General features: G+C 41.8%; 2 protein-coding genes across 2 annotated transcripts; one reads left to right on the top strand and one right to left on the bottom strand.

Moving 5' to 3' along the window:
- Nucleotides 1–3,606: 3,606 nt before the first annotated feature.
- Nucleotides 3,607–4,533, top strand: LOC128735364 (uncharacterized). Its single transcript, XM_053829855.1, has 3 exons — nt 3,607–3,770; nt 3,842–3,958; nt 4,023–4,533. Exons 1-3 carry the CDS (start codon nt 3,607–3,609, stop codon nt 4,531–4,533), a joined length of 792 nt encoding a protein of 263 aa, XP_053685830.1.
- Nucleotides 4,534–4,738: 205 nt separating this feature from the next.
- On the bottom strand, nt 4,739–5,514 carry LOC128745394 (huntingtin-interacting protein K). The gene is made up of 3 exons (XM_053842457.1): nt 5,238–5,514; nt 5,058–5,165; nt 4,739–5,004 (listed from the first exon to the last, which is right to left on the bottom strand). The coding sequence occupies exons 1-3, from the start codon at nt 5,385–5,387 to the stop codon at nt 4,909–4,911; spliced, it is 354 nt and encodes a 117-aa protein (XP_053698432.1). The 5' UTR covers nt 5,388–5,514; the 3' UTR covers nt 4,739–4,908.
- Nucleotides 5,515–14,077: the final 8,563 nt, after the last annotated feature.

Raw genomic sequence — 14,077 nt, 5'->3', positions numbered from 1 at the left:
GTCCATAGATTATGACAAATATTTGTTTCTATCTCTATCATATACAAATTAAGTTCCTATTGAATTCATGTTTGAAACCAAATAGAAGTTTATGTATTCGTTGATCTGCTCCAATATAATGCGAAGCGTTGTGATATGGTCTACACATGATCGACCAGCACGGAATCCAGCTTGCTGCCGCCGGAGAGCAGCGTCAATCTTCTCCTGGATCTGGTTGAGGATTACCTTACAGAGTACTTCGAGAGTAATACAGAGTAACGTGATGCCACGCCAGTTACCGCATTCAGTTAAGTCTCCTTTCTTAGGGACTTTGACCAATATGCCCTACATCCAGTCAACCGGAAAAGTTGCGGTTTCTCATATATTGCTAAAAAGCTGATTCATCATTTGGGCTGACAAAGATGGGTCAGCTTTGAGCATTTCGGCTGAAATACAGTCTATCCCTGGCGCTCTATTGGATTTCATACCCTTGATGGCAGCTACAATTTCATCCAGCGATGGCGCCTACGAGTTGACGCGATTAATTCGACGAACTGCAGGCGTCATACGGTGCTGGTTTTGTTGGTCTCTGACATTTGAAACTCGGAAGAGTTGTTCAAAATGTTCAGTCCATCGCTTAAGCTCTTCTGTACGGTCAGTCAGTAGCTGACCAGCTCTGTCCTTTAGTGGCATCTTTGTATTCATCCTGGCACCACTAAGGCGGCGAGAAATATCGTACAACAAACGGATATCACCACTGGCAGCGGCGGTTTCTCCTTGTTCGGCTAGGGAGTTAGTCCAGGCTTTCTTGTCCCGCCTACTAGCACGTATAACAGCCCTCTCCAGTTCGGCGTATCGTTCTGGTCCGCACTCGCTCAATGCCGGCTTTCGCCTCTTTCCGCTCGCCGATCTTCCTCCAAGTTTCATCCGAAATCCACTTCCTCCGTCCGCTACGCGCTTTGCCGAGGGTTTCATCACTGGTCGTGATTAAGGCGCTCTTGATGCCGGTCCATTGCTCTTCGACGGTTCCACCAGGTGGCAACCCCGAGGCTCGAGATTCAAGTTGTTCGACAAAGGCCCTTTTCACCGCAAGATTCTCCAATCGGTGGACGTCGTAGCGGTCCCCAACTTTCTCCTCCTGTCGTTGCACACGTGCGATGCGCAGACGTATCTCAGCGATAACAAGATGATGGTCGGATGCAATATCAGCGTTTGTTGCGTACATCAAGAAGGCTCCTTCGCCATGTACGGCTGATGCAGATGTGGTCGATTTGGTTTTCTGTTCAGCCGTCGCGGGAAACCCACGTGACTTTATGTACTGGTTTATGGGGAGAGCGATCCAACAATGGTCATGTTGCTTTTACCACAGAATTCTGTAAACAGCTCCCCGTTTTCGCTCATCTCTCCTTAGGCCATGGCGTCCCATGACGCGTTCAAGGTCCGCGTTGTTGGCGCCAATCTTCGCGTTAAAGTCGCCCATGTGGATTTGGATGTCCCCCTTCGGGATTTTCTCAACCACGCTGTTCAGCTGGCTGTAAAAACTCTCCTTCTCCTGCAGGTCGGCAGCATCTGTTGGCGCATAGCACTGGATTGCTGTAAGCCCAACAAACATTTTTGCTGTATAATTGCTTATTAAGCGCTTGATTCCTGAACATTAGCTGTATAACGGTTGAATAATCTACTGTTCAAATAAAATGTTTGTTGGGAGGTTCCTAACCCGTGTTCTGAATCTGGCAACGATTATTCGCTCATTTATCGGTTCCCGCTTCATCAGGGTTGCATGTGCCCCTGGGCTCAGTAGGAATCCAAATCATCTCTCTCTCGAGTAGCATTTTCACCTCGTATGCCAGAGTAGAGCAAGACTTGCCCGGATGATGTCCTGTGTTCGCCAGTACCCGGCCAGCGGACCTCGCTCAGCCCCAGGATTTCAAGCTTCAGGCGGCTAGCTTCCCTTGCAAGTTGAACCAGCTTGCCCTGCTGGGCAAGGGTCAGTTTATTTCATGTTCCGATTCGTGTCCGTGTTTTCATGCTAAAGGTCGTTGCCAATAATCCAGAGAGATTTCTTTCATTTTTGGTAACTTTTTTGTGTTCCGGTACAGTAGGCTGTTAACTTAAGGTCCTTATCCCGCTGATGGGGCTGCCATCTTAATGTGGGCAAGAGCCACTGTGCCCCATTTCCTGTTAGCATACGACAACCGAAGTTGCGAACCCCAGCCAGCACCTCGTGGAGGTAGGAATAGCAGTTAATGAACAGAGGTTATGGAATGCACATGTTCACCCTTTGTCAGCCACTACGATGTTGAGGAACTGAAAAATATTTTCATTTCTAAAACAAACCCCTAATTCAGACAAAGGTTCAATATAGGTCCTTGGGAACCTTTTTATGTAGGTACTTTTTTGCTGGAATTGCTGCTTGTTCAGCGTGCCTCTTTGCTAATGTAGGACGTAGTCCTACGTCAAAACTCACTTGCCGAGTATTAATAGGTATGTAAATATACGAGAGAGTAAGGTGTGTCTTCATCTTCACGGTTGTCACGTAATTTGTAGTACTGCAGTTGGAAGAAATAATTGGGAAGTGGATAGAGCGAGTCAGACAGGACACAACAGAGCAATTGAACAGCAATCAGTTCATTGATGACCACGACACAAACATTCGATAATAGTGATAAGCGCCGCATAATAATCTAGCTACCTTAACCTATTTAGGTTGGTTCGATTTTTCCTATAGCAGGAGAGGTTCCTGAAAATCCCTTTAGTTAGAGAAAAAGGTTTTTTGTCACCAACAGGAAATCATAAAACACGAACTAAATAGTCACCCTTCCGCACCGCAAAGTGAAGCAATGAACGTCGCTTATCACACAGGTAAACTATCGCTTTTTCGGGATGCGAACCACGCGACGAAGCACGGTGTGTGTGCTCATTTGGCAAGCAGCACAATATCTTATCAGTAACCGTAGAATAATTTTTTTTCTGAATAGCATCCGAACGCGCAGTACATATCGATAGGTGAAGCCGCGATAGAGGCGGTTATCAGGAAAACACTCCTCAGTTGCAGTCAGTCACGGAACCATCAATTAGTATAAGCGTTTGGAGCCGAAACTGTAAACTGCTTTCTAGTTTCGTTTAATTTTTTATACCTGTTGGCTAAGTTCGTAAAAAGTGCACTACTTTGTGGATACGCAAATGCAAAGTGACAAAAGTTTAATAGCCATTTGAATGCATCTAGCATTTTGCGCGCATAGATAAGGATACTATCTTATCTATTGAAATGCTTCCAAGCAACTGTCATTATTAAAAAAATATTAATCTTATTACGTGATCATTATTCAAATTTATTTACCCCAAAAACGATCGCGCTTTGATGTTTGAATTATGCTGTGTATATCGTTGGTTATTATTATTTAAACATGCTGCCCAAAATCGTAATACTCTTACAGCTGTGCTACCCAGTGGTGGTTACAACACTTGGTGATAACGGTTCGTAATATAAATGTGATTATTTCCACGGCAATAAGTAAGTAATACCTAATTGCAGTTTCAAATAGAGAATTTTTTGATGAACTTTACGATCAAGAGCCATGCGGGCAATATCTTTGCAACCGAATCACCCAGATATGCGAAGGAAATATGACGTGTGAGTGCAGGCCGGATTTCGACTATAATCCAGATGATGGTAGATGTCATGTTTGTCCTGGTGATGGACAGTTATGTACATCATGTTGTTTCGGAGGAATGGTGTGCCATGCCGGAAGGTGTACACATTGTTGGAAAGATCAGGACGGTGAATGCATGTAAGTGATTGCCAACAGCTAATCAAGCAAACTTATTGCATTGACATAGATTTTATTTCGATTGAACACAGAACACAGGACTCGTTGTTCTTCCTCACAGCAGCTCAAGTGGCACTGGCTACAGCAATGGTGATAGGAGTTTCCGCACTAGCTACTCTACTATATAAGACATTTAGAGCGAGAGCAAGGTAAGCAAAGCTACTAATTAAACCATCATTCGGTGGTTTGAATCAATTTTTTTTCGATAAGGAGGAACGCCAATCAACAAACACTAGAAAGCGACCAGAATCGCCCCAGGGCGAGTCGACTTTCACTTTCGTCTATTCAGATACGAGTTCTCCGACGATTAAGAGACAGGCCTCCGAAGTATGAAACACGGCATAACTATGAATTTCACCAACGAGAACGTACCGGTCAGACTAATCAACAACGACGACACGACACTAGTCCAGTCAGTTCGCCTACCGGAGATCCACCGCCGACGTACGATGGAGAAGTGACTTCCGTTCTGGATTTGCCTCCGCCATACTCGGTGGAACCATCCCATGCGGAAACAAGAATTGCCATAATAGGTGAGCAATCTGTACCAAATCACGACGCTCCAGAAGGTACTTTGAACGACCGTTCAAATAGTGCGTGCAGTAATATAGATGCAAGAGTAAACCCAATTTCCACAGACTTAGAACAAAATAGAACCAGTGGCTTCGAAGAGCTGAAATTGAAGCTTGATGGTGAGGATGAACATAAAACAGTACACATTTAAGACTGCTAAACTTAGAATAATATAATAAGTTCAAAGTGATCGCGACGCAAATAAATGTACATATTTTACCAATTCAGGACACAGGGAAGTTTAAATTACTCCGATTTTCTTGATTCCACTACACTCAAAAACATGAAGACAAGCCACAACATATTGCATTCGGATTTCTCAAACCATGAATTTTTCAAGCGGCACAAATAGTCGGTCAGCGGATGTAGTTACGGCATCGGCTTGCATCTATTATCGATAAGCGCCACAATTGTAATCTACTATACAATTAAACAAAAAAATCATTGCCCATGAGTACCTGGTCGGTAGCTGATTGATCTGATCCTTGCATGTCACGTTGCACTACCTGTTGTTACAATCAGTTCGCTAGTTGGTGAGTGCTTCCAGGGCGGACACGACGTCCCCCATGTGTACCCGCAAGGTTTCCTCTGCTTTCGACCGGCTGATTTCCATTTCTCTAATCTACAAGAAAGTATAATAACTCCTTTGGAGGTGGAAAATATTGTCTATCTTACTATTAGCTCAATGTCCTCTTTTCTCACGTGGACTTTTTGCAGTTCTCGTTCTTTGGCTAGCTTTTCTTCATTTTCCTTATTTCGTTTTTCTTCGAACATATTAGCCGCCTAAGGGAGAATATGTAACTTATTATTGTTCTTTAATTTTTCGTTACATACATTGGCAAGGTTATGACTTACATCGGTAATCTCCTTGGATGTGATTTCCTTCTCTTCAGCATAGTCGGTCACTCGTTCCAAATCCGCCGCTCCGCTATCGTGTTTCGAAGCTTTTTTCTGTTTCTTGTCGGCGGAATCATCGACACCATTTACTTCTTCAGGATCAGCCATAGTGCAGTTCGTTATTTTAGCACTACTTTTGTAAAATAATCGCAATTAATTTCTTGCGTTTTGTAAGATTTTATGGATGAGACCGATGAGACCTCTGCCTTGCGAAGAAAACCTCCTGGTGCTACATTCAGACCACCGCCAGCTGTCAAGTAAGCGTATAAAGCTGCAGACAGATCAGAGTTGCCAGATTACTTCGGCATATCAATTTTTTGCTTGTTTTTGCCCGCCTTTCCTGTCCCGGTTAAATATTACGTAACATCAAAAACACCATTTCTACACTGAGAAAAAAACCATGGTAATGCGAAACATGTATGCATGGTCATCTTAACTATTTTGCAATATTGTAGCGCTTACCATGATTATTGTCAACTTGAGAAGTTTCGTGGTTAAAACTACTATGACAACAAGCAAATCGCTGACTATTTCCGTGGTTAAATTGACTTTTCTCTTATACTTCTAATGACAATATTTTTGCAGCTTGATATAACAATATTGAATTGTCAACAGGACCATAAAATTGGTAACTTACTAACTGTAAGAATATCATGGTAGTTTTAACATTTTTATGGGTTATCGTAACAGTATAAGTTTAGTGCTTTTCAACCGACTATGGAAACGCGTTTCTTGATGACAATTTTATGTTTATTTTGCCCTTTTTCTTTCTGTCATTTGAAACCGCACCGCCATTACGAAAAATTTGAGTCACGAGTGATGTGCTTAGTTGTGAGTTTTTTTGTTTTTATTAAATTTTTTTTTGATATTATGAACAGTTTGTTAGTGCAAAACAAATAATAAAAAAAATCTAATCTTTAAGTGACAAATTGCATTAAATTATTTTCTGTGTACGTGAAAACAGGTTGAATTATTTTACTGTGTAGTGTACTAACAAAAACAAACTGCTAAACTGTTATGGTGTAATCGGTGTTATTTATAGCTTGTCTGTTTTATTTTTTTAATTGCGGATGGTGCTGGACTTCCGCTCTAAACAGTTCAATCGGTGGTTTAGACGTGTCCGTGAAGTGTTTTTGGATAAAACGTGAAATGATGTCCAAATATTTCCATTTAACTTGACTGCGGCGAGGGAGCTGCGGGATAGACTGTTGGAAACGTATATTTGGAACTGTAATAAAGGCAATTTATATATCCTATCTGCATGCAGACCATCATCTATAGGTAGTATTCGATATTTTTTGATTGTATGAATTATTGGTATTATCTTTTCTTTAATATTCGTCAGGTATATTTGGATTACTACACATGAGACGCAAACTACTAGGAGCAAATTGTGATAAATAACTTTTTTAGGAAATGTACTGGCTAAGCTATGGCTTTACGATTGCCAATTGCAATCCTTGAGCGTAAAATATACCCTTGTAAATTAGTCAATGACCTGGTGAGTAACGGTTGAAAATTTAATAGTCATAATTTAATTGAAATGTTTTATCTAGATCGAGTAATCCTTAAGCGACAAACATGCTCTTGAGTTAGGCCTTAGAGAGATCGCAATATGTGGAGGCGCGAGTGGAAAAGCACTATCGCAAGCGATTGAGCAGAGAATCATTACTGAACATAGATTGCAAATTGCATCAAAAGTTGCGAAACACAAGAATCTTGCAGACAGGTATGCATTTAATGTTTTTATTGTATTAGCTATTAATATGCTTTGATTTCAAATTCTCTTTTATAAAAATTACTCACTTACTGAGCAATTACTTTAGATACATTAATTTCTCTTCCATGAGTAGGTGGTTTGTTGAGTCCTTCAGCAACCGCCAGTTTTAGTTTCATGTATAGCATGTAACCTAACCTAATAACCCAATAACCAACACTCTCTACTTTTAAAAGCCGCAATTACCGTCACCGAGAAAAATTGGAATAATGCGAACGATTGCCATGTCCCCATTATACTATATCTGCTCGATTTTTCGTACTTCTGAGCGATAACACTGATCTTGAATAACTATCAAGAATTGCTTTATGAAACTCCCTCTTCTGTTGAGTACTCTTACCACTGCGTCCATTATTTTGAACTATTGTGCTATGCCCCGTTTATTTCTTTTACTGTACGCTTCAAGCTTACCTATCACTTGTTAAGTAAGTAATAGGCTCGTAGCTGGAGCGAGACAGGTACCAATCAGGGATGACTTGGTTTTTGAACGTTGTTACCTTGATCGGCGACGCAAAGCAGATCTCCCTTGGCTCTGGTAGACCATTTTTGGGATACTGCACTCTACGTCCTATTAGTGCTCCACAATTGCAGAGCAAGTGTTCCGAGGTATCACGCTCGGCATTACACAAGCGACAAATGTTATCTTGTACGAAACCGAGATTCCGAAGATGGTATTTACTTGCACAATGTCCTGTCACAAGACCGGTAAGCGTGCTGAGATTTCTTGATGTCAACTTTTGAGTAACCCTAATACACGGCGTTATAATTTTTTTGATTGTTTGAGGGATTGTACGGCCATCCAATTGGCCATGCCTGTTCGGCTCTCCCGTTGTGTCAGCTCACTTTTCAGCACACAGTCAGGGATGCAGCGAAATGGATTTGGAACCGTGAATGGAGGGTTAGATCCACATCTGGCTGGTTCGTCTGCAAGTTCATTCCACTCTATAGCGCAATGACCAGGAACCTAGTACAATTTTACCGAGTTCACTTGGCTTAGTTGCCGTAAGAAGCAATTGCAATCCCAGACAATTTTTGAGGAGCACTTAAAAACTTTAAAGGGTTTTAGTGCCGCTCCCATACCAATGAAACACAAATTTCCTCGTAACTCGTGAACTAATCAAGCAAGTGGAACAAAATATGACATATGGGTGTTTTTAGAGACAAGAATGTTTTTTATGATGAATTGAAACCTTTCCCCGCTTCAGGAGAGGGGGCTCCTATACAAATGAAATACAAATTTCCTTATAACTCGAGAACTAGTTAATCAAATGGAACCATATTTGGCATGTGGGTGTTTTTGGAGGTATGAATTTTTTCTATGATGAAATTGGACCCCTCTCGGTTTTTAGGAGGGGGGGGGCTCCCATGCAAATGAAATACAAATTTCCTTATAACTCGAGAAGTAATCAAGCAAATGGAACCAAATTTGGCATCCCAAGGAACATTTTTGTTGTATAACAGCTTATCAAGCGGTTGTTCTGCTTGATTCAGCTGTACAATAGTTGAATAAGCTATTCTTAAACAAAAATGTTTCTTGGGATGTGGGGGGGTTTTGGAGCCATCATTCTTTTAATGATGGTTTGAGACCCCTCACCCCTGTGGTAGGGGGATAAGGACTCTCATACAAATAAAACAGAAATTTTTGCGTCAAAAACTAATCGAATTCGAGCAATTTTAGATTCTTTCATAAAACATTAATCTTGTTATTGATTAACCACCAAAAACTATCAATAGTAACATTAGATAATTCAGCGTGCGACGGCCACACGCCGCGAGTGTTGCCGGCGACCTGCAGTCGGAAGCGCCGGCCACTGTGAGTGGCAGCCCCCCGTAGAGATTACCTCTATCTAGGTTTATTTATTTTCCTAGATCTACTGACCTCTATTACTTTCCTTCAGTTGGGTCACCCCTGCGAAATGGTACTTTCTACGAAAAGATTTTCCGTGAAATGGTACATCCCGCGTAAGGTTTTTCGCGAAATAGTATTTTGCGAAACTCTATATTCCGCGTTATAGTCAACCGAGAATTGGTGTTCCGCAAAATGGTATTCGGCTAAATGGTTTGCAATGATGGCGAATATCTAAATGCTATCCGCTTTATATTATCAGGCTAAGCAATGGGGGAAGTTTGTCGGGTCAGCTAGTTTGTTATATACTACAAAGTTTTAAATAAACATGTATTTTGTTCTACCAGTTCAATAGGGGCAAGATGGGTTAGACTGAAAAAGACTTGTGTGGCACTCTATGTTTGTCCATATATCTATATTTTTGAGTTTATTTATTGTTGTTATTAAATAAGTTTTTAGCTGGCCCGGCATATATTTTATCCACAAAACAGTTAATGCGGCAAAAAGGGTAGTTTTCCGACATTTCACTTTTTGTCTGATATAACTTTTATTTTGTTTCGTTTTATTTATTTTGGTTATTTTTGGATTTATATTATTAGTGATTTATCTAAATAAATGATAAGCTGCTTAAAATTGAATTCGTATTCTATCCGATTGAATTCCGCATTCTATCCGATATCACGTCGTCGAATTTTCAAAGAACCATGATGACCAAATCATCAGCAAAACCCACAAATTCGAAACCTTTTGCCTCTTAGCTTCTCACAAGATCAGGTCCAAGACTTCCTGCCTCATAGCATTCATGAATGTAGGTTCATTGTTTTTATTAGCAATGTCGATATTGTTTAACGAGAGAAATTCTAAAAGGCACTCATCTCGATTGTTGATGTCGGTGCCAGCGAGGTGGTGTGGCTGTCAAATCACATACATTGTCCATGTCCCACTCATTGGTTTTAATACCTTTGGTGCTGGGACCTACTTAAAGGTTGATTCGTTTTAAAACAACTGAAATTAATTAGAAAGCAGTTAAACGTAGCCTTTTAGTTATAATTTAACTATTATTAGCTGTTATTTTCGATACGCTGGCTGGTTCCAAATTGTCGCTATTCATGGATGTTTAGTCCGCAAAATTTTGACAATTTCACACCCCTGGTCGGTGCTTCCCCACAAAATGCGATAGCGTTGGCATCGCAGCCGATAATACAGTCTTTGTTGACTTCTATGCAGAATTTGACGAACGCCGCAACCTCTTGAGTTGCAACCTTAGGAACGTCTCCAGGAAAATGGGGCGATGCTGCGATAATATCGGATTTCCCTTGGCGATTGATACCTCAACTCTGATCGCCACTATGTCTCGTTTGATGAACTCTGTAATGGGCAAACAATTAATGTTTGCGTTGGCCAAGACAGCAGCTCTCGGAGGATCATATTTGTCATCATAGAAGAACTTACATGTTCTTGTTTGAATACCTTGTATTCTTCCTTTGTAGACCCAGGGCTCTTGAATCAGGGGTGGTATTGCGATTTTCGTTTCGAGTGATTTTAGTTCGTTTCGCCCATTCGTTTAACGTGGTCGAAACGAACCAAAATCACTCGAAACGAGAATCGCAATGTCACCCCAGGGCCAGGTCCACACCGTGTTCGATAAACCTCCTGAAAATTACGCCCGAAACAGCTTTCGCAAGTGGAAGGTTTATCTGCACTGTATTTTTGTGATTTTTCCGCTCACTGGCATTTAGGAGAGACGGAATTACCGGAGGTTTGGCCTCATGGAGGCCGTAGTTTTCTTACTACCAGTAGCCGAACACACTTTGGATCGAGGGGGAGCTGGCTTCGTGTGGTCTCGCCTTTCCCACGTATATTACCGGAGTTTCCTAGAGACCACTTTTTTGGTTCCGCTCGAGGTTTCCACTCCTAGCGCCGAGGTTGCGACCCCGTTGACGACCGAGCGTATCATACTCCACCCGTTTTCGAGGGTCGAAGCATCTAGCTTTAAGCGCACGTGTACTGCTATTAGGTAATTGTCCGAGTCGGTATCCGTACCCCGTAGGGAGTGTACGTTGGTGATATTCGAGAAAAACCGGCCCTCGATGTGAATATGGTCGATTTGGTTCGAAGTTCATTGGTCAGGTGATCTCCAGGTGGCTTTTTGGATATCTTTGTGGGAAAAGAAAGTGCTTCTGATCACCATCGCTGGTGATCATGCATCGCTGGCCGTTGTCGTTCGTATCGGTGTGCAGGCTATGGGACCCGATCACCGGTCTATACATTGCTTCCCTGCCGACCTGGGCGTTCATATCGCCGATGACGATCTTGATGTCCTGTCGTGTGCAGCTGTCGTACGTTGCCTGCAGCTGCACATAGAACGCTTCCTTCTCGTCGTCGGGTCTACCTTCGTATGGACAATGCTCGTTTATGATGGTGTAGTTGAAGAAACGGCCTTTTATCCTCAACACACACATCCTCTCGTTGATCGCTTTCCAGTCCATTACGTGATCCTGCATTTGTCCCAATACTACGAAGCCCGTTCCCAGCTCGTCGATCGCTCCACCGCTCTGGAAAAATTTGGCTTTACCGCCACGGATCCTCCACACCTTCTCGCCTTTGCGACAGATCTCTTGCAGTGCCGCGATAAAAATGTGAGCCAAAATATTTCGGGGGATGGGCCAAGGCCGCCAGGCCCTCCTGGCTACGTGGCTGCTCCCACCATTATTATTACGGCAGATAAAATAAAGCTAATAGTATTTAAATATTCACCGTGATTATATAACATTTCGCCGAATTTTCGCGGAAAACTAATTCTCAGTTGACCATAATGCGGAATATAGTGTTAGCGGAATACCATTTCGCGAAAACCCTTTTAGCGAAAAGTACTATTTCGCGGGTGCGATCCTCACTTACCCGCCGTCGCTCTTTCGGACCCAACTGAAGGAAAGTAATAGAGGGCAGTAGACCTAGGAAAACAAATAAACCTAGACAGAGGTGTTTTCTCTGGGGCTGCCCCCCCCCCCCCCGTAGTGGTCAGCGCTTCCGCCGGCAGTACTCGCGACCTGCGGCCGTCTCGCCCTGAATCATCTAGTGTATATAAGCAGTTTTTAGTGATCTTGATATTGACTAATGTTTATGGAAGAATTTTTCTCGAGTTCAATTAGTTTTTGAGTTTTGCAAAAATATCCGCTTTATTTGTGTGAGTACAACCCCTTCCAGAGAAGGGAAAACCCCACCTCATCCAAAATTTGGTTCAATTTGCTTGATTGGTTCTCGAGATATGTAAAATTTGGGTTTTATTTGTATGGGAGCCACCCTGTGTAGTATAGTAAAATATTTATAAACTCTATTATCCGTTGATCTAGTAAACATAGATTCTTGGATATGTTATTTAATATACATACTGGGAAGTACAAACTTTACAACTGGGCGGCACAGACGTATTTTCATTAGCAGCACTAGCTAGTACAATAAGAACCTTCCCTGGCCCTAAAAACCGCATGCAAATTTTCACTCCGATCGGTTTAGTAGTTTCCTAGTCTATAAGGCACATGCAGAACAGACAAAATTCATTTTTCTGTATACCCAACAAACATTTTTGTTTAATAGTATACCTTATTAAAACCATTGTATAGCTAATACCGAGTAGCAAACGCCTGATAAGTTGTTATATAACAAAAATATTTGTTGGGTACAATATTTTCTTTTTCTTTATATTTTCCGCAACATATTTTTAAGAAAATTTGCATCTGTTACTTGCTTCCGAAATATCGAACATAACCGGATTGCAGCTCTTTACAAAAACTAGGAATGAGCCAACACCATCCAGCAATCACAACATTTAGCCTCTATTGTGCGAACGGTATTGTTGCCGGGTCCAAGATCCACGTCATAGATCTTCTTGATTCGTCGTAAATACAATACAATGATCACGGTTTGCTCACCAACAGATGTTTTATATCGGAATCCACAGGCCAGTGAAACTTTTTATTTTATTAGGCCAGTGAAAAAAAAAGAATCAATCCAAAGTTTTAATCGCCGTCATCATAACTCCATACCGTACGGACTACAGGAAGCACCATTTGTGCTTTAGGTAAAGAAATAGAAAAATCATCTTTTATTATCTTCAAATACACCATAATAACTCTTTTTAGGACCAGCAATGAACTCGATTAGGACTGTTTCAAACGGTTGAGGCTAATATGTTGTTTTCCAGGTACAGTGTTTTACTGGATATTTCAGCAAAAAAAACAGAAGTAAATACGTTTCGACAGAGGAAAGCGGCAATATAGTAGACCGACAGGAATCAAAAGTTAGTACATATTTTTCCTGACCGGTAGAGTGGCAGGTGCGGAACAAGCGTAGCATCCAGATGATCAGACAAACCAGTTCGAACATCCTGCCACACGTACAAACAAAAAGCAGGTTCTGGAACTGCCAACGATGGCTGATTCGTGTCGGGAATTGAGGATTACACTTTCGGTACCTTCAGTCGAATAATTCAAAATGACATCCTATGTAACACCAGCTAGACCAGTGATGGCCAAACTGCGGCTCTTGAATTTGGCCTTTGCGGCCCGCGAACTGGTTTGATAGATGGCGGACGGACACTATAGGTTGAATTTATTAATGTCAGAAGTCATTTAGGGCCGCGGATCTATTGGGGAGATCTGATTTAGCCCGCAATATGCTTGTACCGTGGCCACCACTGAGCTAGACCATCGTCAAACTATTTCCGTCAGCAGACACTGGAGCACAATAGACTTCTAAAACCGATCAGAGTCACAATTAGCAACTCCGAGACTTTGAAATATTTCAATCGTAAAATCTACTTCTACCAGCAGTTATGACGTCCTACTTGATCGGAAGATTTCGGCCGGCCTTTAAACTACCCCGAAACTACGGCATATCCAACGAACGAACGAAGTGAGTATTTAATTTTTGTCGTATTTCAATGTTTATTCAATTTTGTTCATTTCAGTCGTCTGTTATTCAAGTTGCTGACACACTACGAACGGACATAACGAAAACATCGCTCACAGTCGATGGTATTTATTATGTGGTTAATCCAGGATTTGTTGAGCAAAAAGTCTTCATCTCAAAAACTAGAATGGAACGTAAAACGCTTCCGATGCTGGTTCCAAAAATTTAGCGTACCGATTTGACCACAATGATATTTCAGCTGGA

This window comes from Sabethes cyaneus, chromosome 1 (assembly GCF_943734655.1).
Source record: "Sabethes cyaneus chromosome 1, idSabCyanKW18_F2, whole genome shotgun sequence".
NCBI lineage: Eukaryota > Metazoa > Arthropoda > Insecta > Diptera > Culicidae > Sabethes > Sabethes cyaneus.
This window is presented reverse-complemented; position numbering and strand designations above follow the sequence as displayed.